Source organism: Lactuca sativa, chromosome 9, assembly GCF_002870075.4.
Source record: "Lactuca sativa cultivar Salinas chromosome 9, Lsat_Salinas_v11, whole genome shotgun sequence".
NCBI classification, from domain to species: Eukaryota; Viridiplantae; Streptophyta; class Magnoliopsida; order Asterales; family Asteraceae; genus Lactuca; species Lactuca sativa.
The window spans coordinates 21,125,943-21,143,600 of NC_056631.2; the positions used below are offsets into that span (position 1 = coordinate 21,125,943).

Below are 17,658 nucleotides of genomic sequence, written 5' to 3' on the forward strand. Positions count from 1 at the left end.
TTTTGAAATAAATGTAAGTGTTTTTCTATTACATATTACATTTAAATTGTATTTAACATTAATTATTTTCATGCAGATAATATTATAACAAGAATGACAAAATCAAAAATAAAAATGATGACACTGGGTAGATGTAGTGAGGTTGAAACTTCAACAGGCAAACAGTTGGTTCAAAAAAGAAAATCATCGAAGTCGATCAATCAATTAACAACTACATCATCAAAAGCCAAAGAAAAAAAAGGTATATCATCAATTATTCTATTCTAATAAAAATATTTACCTCATTTATTTCTGTTATTCTATGTATTATAATAAAATATTCTATATTCTATTATTGTTTTTCTATATTCTATTAATTTTTTCTAATATAATATTTTTAATTGTTAATCTAATTTGTTTCTGTTATTCTATATACTTTAATAAACTATTCTATGTATTATAATAAAATATAAAAGAATAAATGATATATTGTGTATTCAATATTTTCTAATAAAATATTTATCTCATTTGTTTATGTTATTCTATGTATTACAAATAAAATATTCTATATTCTATTAATGTTTTTCTATGTTCTATTAATCTTATTCTAGTAGAATATTTTTAAATGTTACTCTAGATATTTGGATATGATAAATCAATTATTATTTCCTAATTTGATTATGAAAATGACAATAAACAGCAAGAAGGTTGTATATGGATAAAACTCATGAAAAAACTTCAATAGCCGAACGACTAATTGAAAGAAGAAAATCATTGAAGCTTATTGATGAATCAGCCACTACAACACCAAAAGCCAAAGAAAAAAAAGGTATATCATCAATTATTGTATTTGTACTATAATATCTTGTGTATTAATGTTATTCTAATAGCAAGAATGTCATATATAGATAAAATTCATATTTGTTATTATTGATTATGCATTTACAATTAGAGTTAGCATAAGCATTTTACATCATTATGATTTTATACTTTACAATTCAAGTTTAAATTTTTATAAATAATATATTTTGAATAAATATCTACATTTTACTTAGATGATATAGTATTTTTGGATTAAATTTCATAGAATATTCTGATATAATAAGTATATATGTATAATATTCTGTTTGGAATATTACTTTGTAGTGACAAAGATTAAAGAAGGAAAACGGAAGACGAATAGTGGGGACAATCGTGCAGCAATAAAGAAACAAAAAACCGTGAAAGATCAAAAGACTGTGAAAGATATATTGAAGGAGTTGCCTTCAATAAACACTAGATCAACACCTGGATTGATGACAGATGCTGTAAGTTCTTTGACATCAGAACAAAAAGATTGGGTGAAACGGATGGGATTTAAAGCCTTTTTGAAGATCAACATTAAGAGTATTCCCTTAAAACTTTGCCATTTTGTGCTTAAGCATTACGATGAAGGCACAAACAGTATTCTGATTAAAGGAAAAAGAATAAAGATCACAAAGGAAAAAATTCATAAAGTGTTTGGTTTACCCAAAACTGGAAAAAGCTTATTTGATTTGGACAAGGTTAGTGAAGATCATCAAGTGTTTGATGGATGGATGAAGGAACTTGAGGATGGAAAGGCAAATGCAACAAATTACAAGAAGATTATTCAAAAATCCAAACAAGTGGATATGAATTTCAAGCTGGGTTTCATAGCTTTATTCATTAATACGTTTGCAGAATCCATTCCTATGGGGACAAACAACTTAGTTCCAGTTAGAGCACTTGTTGAAGTAGATGACATTTCTAAAATCGATTGGTGTGCATATTTGTTGTACTGTGTGAAAAATTCAAAAGGGAGATGGCATCCAGACGACCCCAAGTGTTATTATAAAGGCCCGATGTTGTTGCTATTGGTATGTTTTTTCATATACTTATTTTTTTTTTCTTAAAAATGGGTATCTAATATGATGTTGAAATAATGCAGCTAATTTACTGTGATGAAATTGAATGCAACCTCCAAAAAATAGAACGTAAAACACCATTAGTTACGATGTGGACAACAGATAAGTTGAAGGAAAGACAATCTTTTGAGATTGAAGCTGGTGGATTTGGGGTTGGGAATCTAATTGAACAAAGTTCAAACTTAGAACTTGAGAAGAATGAAAATCAGGACACACGTATTGAGGTATATTCTAAGTATAATATATTATTAAATTATGTTTTAGAATATATTTTAATTATATCGTAACTTATTATAAGAAAAATATTCTAATGTCTTTTTATATTAGGTTAAAGTATGATTTTATAAAAATCTGGATATTCTTATATTACATGCTTATGGTTCATAGTAAATATTCTAGATATTCTGAGATGATAAAATATTACATGCTCATAATTATATTATTTTATTATTTTTCAGGAATATAAAGATAACTTTGATAAGATGTTCAATAAAGTTTCATCAATAAAGGAGGACATGTATGGAATTGTTTTTGATTGTATATCAAAGTTCCGAGATGTCGATATAACAAATGAATTGAAAGAGAAGTTCATTAAGTTATTTTCAGATCCTATTTTTTTCAAGTGCAGATAATCAAAACAATGAAAACAAAAAAAAAGGGATCACATGAAAGGGTTGAATCTCAAAATGGTGATGAAAGGCTTGAATCTCAAAATGGTGACACAGAGGAGAATTATATAAGTTCTTACAAATCACCATATATGGATAAAGCTGTGAATTTATTTGATAGAATCGATTTGCAGAATGTTCTTTTGATTCAGGTTTTAATAAGATGTGCACAGGAGAAAAATAAAATGTAAGTCACTAACTCTTGGTATAATACATGTGTATATTTATTCTAATGTTGATGACATATTTTTTGTTCATGTTTAAAATTAAGGGAGGTACTTTTTGAAACAAATACGGGAGAGATTATGCATAGACAGGATTTTGAGAGCATGAGTCCTGAACATGTTATACATCATCGTGTGATTGATTCTTGGGCTGCTATTCTAAATTACGAGGAACAAAAATCAAAAAGTAAACCATACCGCCTGTTCTTCAATACCAAAATTATGGTAAATTCTTTTACAATTGGAACTTCTATATTTTAGTTGTAAATTGTAACAAGATATTCTAATTTTTCTGTTTTTCTATGTTTACAGAGTTCTGAGTTGTTAGATGAAACTAAATCTTTTGACGAGCGTTTTTTAACTTTTGAGACTCGTGTTGATAAGTTTCTATCTAATGTCAAGGCAAATGTAGATTTCAATGATCTTAAACTCGTAAGAATATTTTATTAATTAAAATATTACATTATTAAAAGATAGGAATTATGTTAACTTTTTGATGAATTTGTTGGAATTGCTGGTGGTTTTCCCAATACATAACGGTGATCAGATGTATGCTGTTGTTTTCAACCTAACATATCCACAAGTTCATATTATAGACAGCATACAAACAAAATCGTTAGAAAAAACTTATGGAATGACACCAACATCATTAGTAAGTTTTCATTTACTTTTATTAATTGTATTAAATTTACAATATAATATATTTAATAATGTAATTTTGTTAATATACATTGCAGAAATTGTACTTTATACGATATTTGGAGAAAACTACATTTATCATCAATAATATCGAAGGTTTGCGATCAACAACAGTGAAGATGATGAAAATTGACTGGAACACAAAGGAGTTGACAACAGAGAATGGAGCACTTTTAATGAGACATATGGAAAAATATTGTGGAGAAAAGCAAGGAAAGTGGAATGTGGAAATGGAAAAAGGCAGTGATGTGCAAGCTGTTCAATTTGTAAAATTACGTGCCTTATATGCTGTTAAGATTGCTACACATGAAATCAACAACCACAAGGAAAGAGTTATCAAAGAGGCAATCGAATTTGGAAAATTTGATCATGCGACTAGAAAAAAGATTTTAGAGGAAGGTATCCAAAGGATGGATGAATTGGAAATGGGTAATAGAATTTGATAGAAGTTTGGAATTTTATAAATGTAGTTATGGTGACTTAACAACAATTCCTTTTCTAATATCTGTATTATTTTGAACAAATTAGACAAAAAAAATGATGCCTAGTATTATGTAAGAAACTTGATATGGTTTATTAGGTGATTAATGCTTAATGTATAGTAGGTATTATGATCACTTCTTAATGACCATGGTAGAATATTCTAATAGAATAATGTATAATGGCATCAGTATTCTATTAGAATAATATTAGATGTTGCATATACCTATATAACATTCTTACATGCATAATCTTGTATTATAATATTTTGATAACAAAGCATTATACTGCAATCATTCGTATATACTTCAAAAAATTAAAGATTGAAAATATTAGAAGAATCAATATGTTCTCAAATGTATAACACATCATCACAACCCAAATGTCTCATACATCATCACAAACCAACACAACAGAAAAATATCCAAACTAAAAAAGTCAAACTTTTATCTATATGGTATTATTGAACTTTATTGAAATACGAAAAAAATCGAAATATATTTCTAGACACAACTATGCACTTTGTACCTTGGATTTATTCAACAATGTCAAACATTTCCTTGAATTATGCCCTTTAACCCCACATGTTTTGCATGATCTTGATTGCTTGTTACCTTGAATAGTAGCCTTCTCCAAAGCACTTTTTAAACGTTTTCCTGTACCAGAACCTTTATTCTTCACCATAGGTGGATTTTCAACATCAACAACTTCAGGATTCGTAGTAGCTCCGTAAAGTTTATCAATATGATCTTCTTTTGTAACCGGTACTTTGTCTGAACCTTGTTCACCAATATCAGTCATAAAAACTTCAAGCTTCTGCATGAACTCTTCTAACTTCTTGTCATCATTACTTAATGAAGACAGGCATTGATCAAGCATGGAAAAAGCTTTGTATGCAACCTTCTCAACATTTCCAGACGAATCACTATATCTAAACGTCCTTTTCAAAACTGTGGTGAGGATAATATCTCTTCTCCATCTCTTAAGAATATATCTTGACGGAATCTCTTGTATGTCATAAATCTTTAGAATACAGAAGATGTGTCTACAAAAAATTCCAAACCGCTCAAAAAGCATGCATGAACATTTCACCGTTAGATCTTCTCTGTTGAATTCAACCTGTTTCAAAAAAGTATTAACATAATAAGCATATTCAAAAAAGAAAAATTAGAATATTTTTTCAGAATTATTAGAATATTAAGTATATTCTAAAATGTCAACATTACCTCAAAATCACCTTCACTTGTGTTAAAATTCCATTCAGAATCGATGTCAACTTTTTCTTTTTTCTCAACTACTACCTTCTTCTTTGATATATTTGTCCTTTTATGTTTGACAATGCATATGTCAGAAACAACGCCTGATCTAACACTCTTCTGTGAACAAGAAACAAGTGAATGAAGAATCTCCCTCTGCACCATGAGAAAAATAGTCCTGGTGTATACCATAGATGCATGTTTCTCCATATCTTCAAGAGGTGTTTTGATGATTGGAATTATAGTAGATGTATCAAAATCAAATTTGATCTGATTATTCCTTTGCCTTTCCATAACAGACTCAAAAGCATTCATAAAATTGTTTAACGTATAACCATGATGCGATACCCTATTGAATGCTGAATTCTCACTTTCTGACCGAGAAGTTGTTCTCATTAGACCTGACATCGGTACATCTTTAAAATAGGCTGGAATCCAACTGCTTCTCAAATCAAACATATCTTTCATCCATTTATTGTCTTGCAACTTATATTTTACCATTAATGCATCCCATCTCATTTCAAAATCATTGACAGCAATTTTGGAGTCCCATACTATACTATTGAAGTCCGCCTTAAAATCTGATTCATTCATTGTTTCCCAGCTTACCTTCAAAAACAATTCATATATTATTCTGTTAGAATATAATATAGTATAAAAAGGCATTTCATTTAATCTATTATCCTAATTACAAAAAATATTTCATTTAATATTCTGATAAGAATATAACAATAATGTTAGTACCTTCAATGGAAGTTTACTTGTGATATGCCACATACAAAATCTATGTTTTGTGTATGGAAATACTATCTCAATAGCTTTTTTCATTGCTGGATCTTGATCGGTCACGACCATGATTGGTGCTTTTCCAAAACACTTCAAGAATGACCGAAGTAACCAAATATAGGAATTTGTATCTTCTCTACACAACAAACCAGCTCCAAAAGTGACGCACCTTTTGTGATTATCAATGCTAGTAAAAGGTACAAATACCATACAATACCTAAAAAAACACAAAAAAATATCATTAGAATATATAACTAAAAATGTTTATATTTCTATAATAAATACATGTTTGTACGATATGTTGCATCAAACGAAACAACGTCCCCAAATAACTCATAGTTTTGTTTTGAAGTGTCATCAGCCCAAAAGAGAGCATTTAACTGCTTCTTGTCACATCTGTATTCGTATGTAAAATTTGTAACATTCTCTTTACGATTCTGAAGCTTTGTAATCAACAAATTTGCATCAGTTCCCCCGATGTGACAATTTATATCCCTTGTAAAATTTTTCCAATCTATCTCTAGTCCATCAACAAATTCACATCCTCCTTTTATAACACACATTATTCTATATGCTGTAGTTGCCCCCACCTTTGCACTCGAAAGCTTATGTATAAAAGCTTGATCAACAACACTCAACTGACGTTTAGCTCTTGAAAGATGCATACAATCTTGATTGATCAATTTGTGGTTGTGTTGTTGTTCAAAGCGCCACAGGTAAACTTCTGAAGAATGTGGTATAGCTTTGAATGCAACAAAAGCTTTGCAATTTGTGCGTTTACAATTACTATTTATCAATTGCTTATTATGATCATCACTAATTGTGTCTAACATAGAAGTGTTTGGCAATCCCCCTCTATTGCATATAAAATATTTCGAAGTTGTGATTCCACTCTTTTTCCTCTCTGTTGATTTTCTAATATCAAAACCAGATCTTAATGCATATCCTTTATACCACTTAATAGCATCTTTTATATCTTTAAAAATTGAACCCAAAGTAGGTATCCAACCAGGTTCAACCACTGGAATCCAAAATAAAGAACCATCAGCTCCAATGAATTCTTTGCAAGATCCATATTCTGCTGCAACATTGTCACTTTGAACTATAAAAAAGAATATACTACCATGTTAACATATAATCATAATAATTTGCATTCATATAAATGTAATCATAAAAAACTACAATCTTATATGTGCATTATTCTATAAAGCATAATATGCATTAACATGAACTTATCACCAACATCATTCTATAAAGAATAACCGATATCAGTAACAGAATTACCTTGGATTTCCAATTGATTTCCATCATTATCCAGAATCTCTGAATCACCAGATCTGAATTGATGATTTTCTTCATCGTAATGATCATTTCCGATGTCATTCATATCTAAATCATACATAATTGTTACTACATTAAAAATTGAATGTGTTATATGCAAATAACAATGAAAACAATGATTACCTTTGGTTTCTGATTGATTTTCCTCGTTATGAAGAAACTCTGAATCAGTATAACCGAACTGATGATTTTCTTCATCAAGATGATTGTTTTCGATGTCATGCATATCCAAATCATCCATAACTGTTATCATTATTGATGTATCAATGTATGTAAAATATTCTATAAGAATAACATGCAGTCTCATGAACTTATCACTAAGATGATGTTAATGAAAAGCAAATAGATGTTAATCAAAAGAAAACAGATGACATATTGCTGAAAAACATAATGATTAAATGAAAAGTTAAAAAACAAACAATGAAATAGGTGATACATTGTCAAACAACATATTATAGATTAAATTGTTTTCTAGCTCAAACAAATTCAACAACAAATTATCTTTGATTGCTGAATTGGATGTCTCAACAAAAGATGATGTTTGATTTCTGAAATCACAAATCATACAAATATAAAATTGGAGAAATCGATAATAGTTGATGATTCAATTCATGAACTAGGTTAAAAATTGAATACGTTATATGCAACTAACAGTGAAATCGATGAAAACTCAAACCTTGATCAATTGACGATTTCATGACGTTGAGTACAATTCACGGCTTGAAAGATCGTAAACAATTGTTGAAGATGAGGATTAGAAGAAATCGTTGAAAACTTGAACCTCTACCGAAATCGATGATCACAAAGTTAAAATTGATCAAAATCACTCAGCTTATCGTGAATTGCAGATGAATAAGAATCAAGAACATGAACTCGAATAACACAAAAATCGTGAATTTAAAAGCTCTGATTTCGCATCGTTCGATCAATTTCAAAAATCAAAATCGATTATCGAATGACAGAATATAAGATTGGAGATAGAATAACGATCAATTTGAATTGAACAACATGAACAGGTGATGAACAGGTGAGATGATTTCTGGATGACGTGAAAATTAAGCTAACAATTTAACATATTGACTAATCTAACCCTAATTAACTAATCAGCTAAATTAATTAATGTTAATCCTTTTTTTTTATGGCCACAAGATCAAATCTAATCAAAGGCTAATATGTGGTCCCCATGTCTCACAAAATAGTATTGGTCTCAAATGAACCTCTACCTATATATATATATATATATATATATATATATATATATATATATATATATATATATATATATGAAAAACTGTTCAAACGAGAATAATTACGAAATCAAGTGTTAAAAAATTGATTATTTATTGCAAGATTAACATCGAGAAGTTTTCTTAACCTGGGTTGGTTTTGTAAGTTGCTGGAACGTATCTTGTAAGTATATTATTATGCAGAGTATTCGTGTTAGTTGTTGAATAGTACAGGGGCCGCAACTCGTTTGGTAAACTCTTACAATGAAATGCGGATCTTATTTCAGGTGTGGATGTCGGGTTTGGTTCGGATAAACCGAACTTGATCCGGAGTTTGTACCTGAGATTTATATTGTTGGTAGTTTTGTTTTGGAGCATCATATCATATGTCTCATCTCAAAGATTACTCTCTAGTTTTCTCTCGTCTTCCTGCCACAGATTAGGGTTTTGTCTGAGTTTTGTTCATCTTGTTCATAGAGTCTATAATGAAGTTTCAAACTACTTTCTTTTTTTGTTTCTGTTTGAGTGTGAGTGAATTTTGTAGGAGAGGTTTCAGTTGTAAGTTCTGAAATCCAACTGGATCTTATTTGCATAAATAAAAGAATTGTTGATGTTGTGATATCCTTTGTAAGTACCTGAGATTTATTTAAGCTTATTTTAAAAATAGAGTATTCTTTATATAGCGGAATTTGTCCGGTAAAAATTATTTCCGAAGAAAAGTATATCATTGATTATTTAAAACTTGGAATGTCATAACTGATATAAGAAACATAAGCATAAATGTAATCATTATTGGCCTTAAAATATCTAATGTCCTACATCCCCTTTAGTCTATCTTCAGATACAAACATCAAATATCTTCTTATTGATACATGTGATACAAAGAAACTAAATGGGTCGGGTTGGGAAACCTGGTAAGTACATATGGTATTCAACCTACAATATCATAATCTTTAATTATATATTTTTCAGCAAACCAATATCCAGTTACCCTTTCCCGTTATCCTCACTTCCAAATATTTAAATAATGATCTCGAGAGATCTTTTCTAAAGGATATTTATCAGCAGCAGTTGTCATCTATTATTCTTTAAATATTTAGGCACAACAATACAATAGGATTTTTGGCACAACAATACAGTATAATAGTACATTGGTCATAGCACGACATGTCACAACTCATTAATTCGCACAACATTTTACTATCTAATGTTTTTCTAGGTGACTAGGCACAACAGTACAATAATACTTTGGTTACAACACATCGGGTCACAACTCATTATTTCGTACATCCCTTATCTCAGCCTCTCATTTACTATTTTACTCAATCCTTTACTAACCTAATTATATTTTAAGTATAATAATTTATATAAAGTTCAATCAAGTAATAGTTATATCATATTACACAAATATATTAAACACAACTAAACACTACACATAGCATTTAAACATTTAGAATACTTGTATTCAGGTGTAAGCAGAAAGTAACTATTCACTCACTTGTTAAAGTGGATGACTGAAAAGTCAGGAAACACTTCGCTTCAATACTTAGCTTTTCCTTTGATGTGACCTAGGTTGATATCACCAAGTCTTAGTTATATATTCCTGGTGACTAATGATAGTATAGATTCTGTGACATCCTCTAATTTTCAAAACAAATTAAAACTTTTCTTTACGCTTTTGAAATCATTTATTTATATTTGCCGAAAATCTCAATACAAAATATCATTTTGATTACAAATGTTTGCTTCCAACATATTAAAACCCTAAGTATGTCATAATCAATAAAGATACGTAATTTAGAGCGTAACGACCTGATAGCCCTTAATACTATTGCAGGTTGTCTCTTAATCACTCAACATCCTAATCAAGCTTCATTGGCTTAACTCTTGATACATGTGATGCATATAAAATGAGTGGGTTAGGTTGGGGAAACCTGCTGAGATACATAGTGATTTCAATCCCATAATATTGATATGATAATATTCCTTAATTATCAGAACCACAAAACCAACCGTTACCATACTAAATCCATATAGGCTTACATTCGTACATATCTATTCCTACCGATCCTCATAGATCTTAGTCCAAGATTATCAAAGAGAATTATCTATCTGATGACCCATTTAAGGTAAGGGTTTGACTACACAGCTAGGGGATCCCTTGGCTGGTGTAAGTTATAAGGCACCCAAGCCTTTAGAGTAATTTGATGAATAGGGTATTACCTTCATTTATGTTTGTAGGTTATGAGCCTACACTAAATACATAATTCACAATACCTCCTAGAATGGTCATATGTTGTCATCCTACTCTGAGAGATGACAAAACATATCACTAACAGTTTCCAGATCGGGGCCCACCATTTCTGGTCATCTCGTATGAAGCTACCATACATCAACACCTGACAGTGTCATGGAAAAGAACTTTACTCTCCGTTCCTAGTTTACGCATATTCTCCTAATGAGACTATCTAATATCAATTTAACTGAATTAGGTATCTTCCATAAGTATAATTTTATCCCTAGACTAGATTACAGTGCCTGAAACAAACTTTTTAATACCAACTCTATTCTTGGGCGATACTATCCTATCTTTGGTGTATTTATATTACCTACCGAGTATTAGGTATAAGTAATCATTTACCTTCTCAATGATGCTACTTTTAATATATTTACATGATATTAACTATATAATCCTAACATAAAATAGAACCATATCTGGTTAGCGCAAAACATATATATATATATATATATATATATATATATATATATATATATATATATATATATACTGACTTATAATCCATGCAAAAACCATATAATTCACATACAAATTCCAACAAATATTTATATTTTAATTAATACTTATATTAAATCATGTTCATGAAAGGGATTATGCACTCACCTGATAAAGTGTCTGGTGATTGGTGAATTGGGCAGAGCTTCGCCTTACACCTTTTTCCAAAAGACCTAGATGTACATAACGCTAAGTCTTAGTCTAATTTCATACTTCATGGAACTATTATCCTATGGGTTTAGATTCTTCAACAATCCCAAAGTCTACTTCGAGATCTAAATAAGAAATAACCAGGTAGGATCATATCAGAGGTAGGGTCCTATTTCATATACAGAGTATACTGTTTGGAAATCTCATTTTAAACACCTCACTAAATCCAGCCTAGACATCACTCCCATAAGTAGATCAATCAATATATTGACTTGAAATTAATGATAAACCTTAATTACATATTCATAATAACGACTATGGCTATAATTAAAAGTTACACTTAACATGAACTAAGTATAGCGTAAATTACAGAGGTTATTGATGAAAACCAGAATCTAAGCGGGTAGAGTACTAACTCTAGATCTCCTACTCGAAGGCTATTACTCATATGAGTACTTAGGGGTGTCGTAGGGCTTCACCGTAGGTCAGAAACGAGAGCAAAATGGCTTGAAATGTATGATTGCTCGAGAAAGAAAGTGTGTAGGGGTGTGGAGGTGAAAGCATATACAAAATAGACTATTTATAGGCAAGAAAAATCTTGCACGCCACGCAATCTAGGTATGCGCGATGCGCACTAGGGCCTGGGTGGCTCCATTGAGCTTCTGCCATGTGTCGCGACACCGTACGCCCACCTCCGCCCATTCTAGAAGGTGACAAATATCACACTCTTATGGAGCCACGTGTCATGTTATTATGAGGCCACGTCAAAGAGTCTCTCAGAGGAAGAAGGTCTAACCTATGTCACGTGATATTATGTCATCAGTGCGCGCGGCGCACTTTGTGCAAGCATGAATTTTCTTATTTTCAAAATTCCATAACTACTTTATATGAGCTCCATTTTCGACGTTATTTATATCCCTAGAAAGCTGTCGGCGATATATAAAACTTTCATTTAGACTCTGTTGGCTAATTTTGACTTTATTTTTAAAGTTATATTTTTAACATGCTTAGATTGTTAAAGTCCGTAAAAAATTCATAACTTTATCCTGTGATATCCATTGTCAACTATGCTAAGAATAACACTTGAATGATCAATTAGATTCAAACAGGTAAAAGAATCAAAAACACAGAAAGAAGATCAAGTTGTATCGAATGATTAATAAGCACAACCTTAGAAGAGCTCGATGAAGAATTGCTACTGTAAATGTTGTGTAGGGTTTACAAAATTGACGATTACAAGATATGGTGCATGCATGCACTTTAAATTGTAAAACCCAAATAATAAATAAACGGGTGGACAGGCCCAACCCGCTATACAAAATGGACTAAACATTTAATACACAATGATGAAACCCATAAGACCCAACAATCTCCCTTTATGCGCTAATTGACGCAGGAGACCTTCAAGGTTAAGTACACCTCTGAACTTCAAAAAGCTTCGGTATAATGCTCAGCAAGGCCTTGCGAACTTGGATATACCAAAGGATCACATCGGAGAAAAACTTCTTATCCCCTTTACGATTTGCTTTGCATTTATCCATAAACTCAAAAATGTATTGCAGACAAGAAGTGGAGTAAAGGTGCTTATCAGCAAGATAGAAGCAAACTTTATGGAAATCAACATCTGTACGCTCTTTGAGTTTAAGCCACGCACCAGCCTTCCTTTCGTATTTTCCCCAGGTTCATTTTGTCAAAATCTTTTGGAACTTCGTTGGGGAACACAATCGGCCTCTTTCGTAGAACTGTCGCAATCTCAACGTCCATTTTTCCAATCTCTTGAATGTACGAAACTAACATTCGCTTGAGATGAGCAACAATGGGTTCATACTTTTGTTCATCCTTGAGCAACATATTGAGCAGCAAAATCCAATCGTATGGGTTTAGGCAAGGTAGATCAGCAAGTGTAAACTCGCATACCTGACTCGTAGAACCTATACCAACCTTAAAACGAGCATTTGGGAAGCTATCGTTTTCAATTGGAACTGAAACCATAGAAGGCATGGGGCGCGCTTCTAGAAGCTGCCACGCCAAACCACCCGAATCAGGACGTTTGTCAGCAAGCGAAGAAAGTAGTGTGTTCGAAGGGTGCGACACACACCTTCAGATTGTGTAACGCGTCTATGCTAAATTTTGCCTATAAATAGCGTTTCAAAGCTCATTCATTCCCCACATCATCTCAAACTTCTCTCTCGAGTTCTCTCAATTTTAGCCCAACTTCCTTTAGTTTTAGGGTATTTTGGCGTAGCCCCGAGGTCCCTAAGATCCAGTAATTAGGAGTTACTGATCCAGAGTTCTTCTAGTGCAATTTTCGGACTTTCATCTAGGAAATATGTAAGTTAAATTACACTCAACATTATTTCATTGTAATTTATATTTATATTCGTAGTCATTGCTATGAATTTATAAATAAGATTTATCAGTGATTCCAAGATATTATACTTATTGATCTACTTACGGGGGCTATGTTTAGGCAAGATTTAATGAGCTATTCAAAGTGGGATTTCCAAACAGTATACCATGTATACCAAATAGACCCTACCTTCGATATGACCCTACCTGATTGCTCCTTACTTGATAGATCTTGATGTAGACATTTTCATTGTTGAGAAATCTAGACTATCATTAGTCATAAGAAATAATAAACTTAGACTTAGTGATAATTGAAACTAGGTCACATCAAAGGAAAAGCTAAGTGCAAAAGTGAAGCGCTTCCCAACTATCTAGTCATCCACTTTAACAAATGAGTGCATAGTTACTTTGAGCTTACACATAGGTATAAAGTATCTAGTGATTAAATGTTATATGTGCTATTATCTGTATTCCTTAATATATGTGTTAGGTGAATTATATGATTTTTGCTTGATTTAATCGTATATGTATTTTCATATATAGAATATATATTGGGTAGTGATGGGTGATGACAAATATGAGATGATGATGATAGGACTTAACTATTGATGAATCGGTCGTCTAGCAAAGTATAGATGACGACCACAAACTATTATGGACAATTAATGTTGGTAGGCTTGCAACCTGTAAGTGTTAATGAATTATCTGTTCATTTGATGTAATCTATCCCCCTAAACCCCCCCCCCCCCCCCCTCTACATGGTTGCCTTATTGACATATATTGCTAAAGGAATCCCCCAAGCAGTAATGTCTTCCCGTTGATGATGGTGATCCTTAAGATTGGTCCCTGGAGATCAATATTTTAGGATCAGTATATGAGAATAATGGGAATGGGTAATCGGATGAATTATGTGACATCCCACAATTTAAGTCAAAGACTGAGCGGTCAATTCCCAATAAATCTCTTTGTAATTTGATTCATTGAGTTTTAATGCATATTTTGTAAAATAATTGAGTTCATTTCAACTATTATAATATACCAGATGGTATCATACTTCCAAATGTGTAAGCTGGCAAATGATTCAAACAGCTCAAACTACAACCCTAGTTAATGCGTCTAAAAAACTAAAAATACGCATTAAGGAGTTGTGAGCAAAGCGAACATCTTAATGCCATAGTACATGTTGCCCTGTTTCCAAAAATATAAAGAATTTCCAAAACGGAGTTTGTATGCAAAAGACATGACAGATATAAGAAAACAAACCAGTAAAACACTGATTTTCTTTAAACTACTAAAGTCGAATCGATCCGTTGAGGCACTTGCACACCTCAAATATAAACTTTGAGAGCATTTTGGACTCATTTTATGGTCTAATATTTAATTTCATAATCAAAAAATATTTTTAGTGAAAATATTTGCAAAAGTCAAAAATTCGAGCTTTCGGGTCTTTTAGACGTGAAACTTTAAATACGATTTCGTGGTGTTCTATAACTCAAAAAATCTATCCGTTTGGGTTTCTAGAATACTTGAACTTCCCTCTATCATAAGAAACTTTCAAAAGAAATATCCAACATCGGGATCTCGTATTTCAATTCTAAGTGTGTTTTTGGCATTTTTGGAAGGTATGACATAACTACCCCTCCCCCCACCCACCCACCCACCTTGGCATGCAAGATAGAAATCAGCCCTTGCTATTGTCTTACCCTTGTGAGAATGCCCATACTTCTTTGTATGTGCTTCTCCCTTATTGTACGAAGTATGGGACATTAAGTGTGTTGACCTAGTTTTGAAAGCATGGTCTCCCAAGTGTGTGTCTTATATCACTATAAAAAGAATCATCTTCTTCCTCTTCCTCTCACAAATTCATTAGTCATATCATCTTTAATTACTTCACTCTCTCTTTCAATCTATATATATATATATATATATATATATATATATATATATCCCTCTCAGCTCATATACACCACCATTATACTATCAAGAAATCACCATCTCTTTCCACTTTGTAGGATCAAAAAACACACCCAAACACCACCTCCATCATAGCCTCACTCCCTTCCTTCCCCTCTCGTCGACCCGTTTCCAGAAGAAGGAAGAACAAGGCAACACCCATGTTGCTGCCCCCTGCTGCCACCCTCATTTTCGTCGTGTAAGCACTCCAGTCACCACCAACCTCTCACCTTATTGTTGTTGCCTTCCTCCACCATAAGCCTCCACCTCTTTACTCTTTTGATTTTTTTGTTGTATGTGTGGTTCGAAGTTTGCCAAGAAATCAAATACCGAATGGTTTGATTTTATTTTCCATACACATGCATGTTTCTTTCTCTTCACTGTAACTACAAAACCCAAATCCTTGTTTCATTTTCTTGTTTCCTATGTTGTACAATAATAGGCAAAGACAAGAACTATTAGTTGTTTTATTTATGTAATAAAACTCAATGCAAAGAAAAACCCATGTGAAGAGAAATAAACAATCACAGTAAGGCAATTTGATTTTTTATCCCATACACCCATTTGAATAAACAATCAAATTAAATTCACTTAGCCTTCCTTTGGGATTTCCTTACAAATATAGTCCGAACCCCAAAAAAACTATATATAAATTATTTATTTCAAACCCTTTCTTGGAATATCATTACAATATAAGTCCCAATTATTGATTATTTTACCAAACCAACCCTATATTTGATAATTAATAACAAATACACTATTCGATTAATTAGATAACAAATATAGTCTAGTGGTTTGTTGTAAACTCAAAAAGCATCAATATCCGCTTTTTGACGTCACACGTTACATCAACGAAACTTAGTTCTCGAATTCACGCATTTAAGGTGAATGTTACAACCTCTCTTTTATATTTTTACATGCTTTGGGGGAGAATACATGTGCTTAATTGTGCTAATTTATCCAAAATTACACAAAAAATATCATTATTTTATGTAAAAGCTATAACTGGTTACAAAATATTGGTTTGAAATTCATATGTTACAAACACATAAACTAGTTTTAAACCTCAATGTTTGCATATGTTATGTTGTTAAAATGATACAACTAATAAAAATAACATATGCCTTTTTACTACAAAACTCTATGATTTTATGTGACAATATATATCATAGAAAGCACGTCATAAAATTTTTTAGTATTTCTAAGGATTCAAGGTATGCATGTACATTTATAAAGTTTATACATGAACAATTCTTGAGACATACTTCGTTATAAAAGTGAGTACCTTATACTATTCATCCATACCAATTATACTCAGTTTTTATAAACTCAATACAATTCATGATGCTTAGTAACTTGTCCACTTATAAGTTAGGGTTGAGAGCTATTCAGATACCCTATTTAAGGGCTTTTTAGTGAGACTATATTCATTAGCCAAGTCTAAACACTTAGCATACCCACACTAATATAATTGTTAATCTTTAGAGCAAGATATATATGTATAGATCTATATGAGGTTGACGTCCCCACCTACAGATGCTAGCTATAACCTCAACCAATCAATCAAGATGCATTGATAAGTATCTACTATCGTTACTATGACTGACATGACCAATCCTGCCACACTTGTAGCAGCGCAAACCCCTGGAACGACAAACCCCATCGTGCAGTTTCCCGCATGTGTTGCACTAACTCCGACCCTGCTAGCCTCTCAAACGCTGATCATAATTCTTGGGTCTCTTCTCGAGACCCTCCACTACATGCAGCTGATATGCCCCCCTCTTCCCTAGGTGCTCTAAATCGATCTCCCGCTTTCGGGCTCTAGAAA

At 31.9% G+C, this 17,658-nt stretch overlaps 1 protein-coding gene across 1 annotated transcript; it reads right to left on the reverse strand.

Annotated features, from left to right (window-relative positions):
• Positions 1 to 5,505: 5,505 nt before the first annotated feature.
• On the reverse strand, positions 5,506 to 6,850 carry LOC128128873 (protein FAR1-RELATED SEQUENCE 5-like). Its single transcript, XM_052767636.1, has 4 exons — positions 6,303 to 6,850; positions 6,039 to 6,234; positions 5,580 to 5,840; positions 5,506 to 5,517 (listed from the first exon to the last, which is right to left on the reverse strand). The coding sequence occupies exons 1-4, from the start codon at positions 6,848 to 6,850 to the stop codon at positions 5,506 to 5,508; spliced, it is 1,017 nt and encodes a 338-aa protein (XP_052623596.1).
• Positions 6,851 to 17,658: the final 10,808 nt, after the last annotated feature.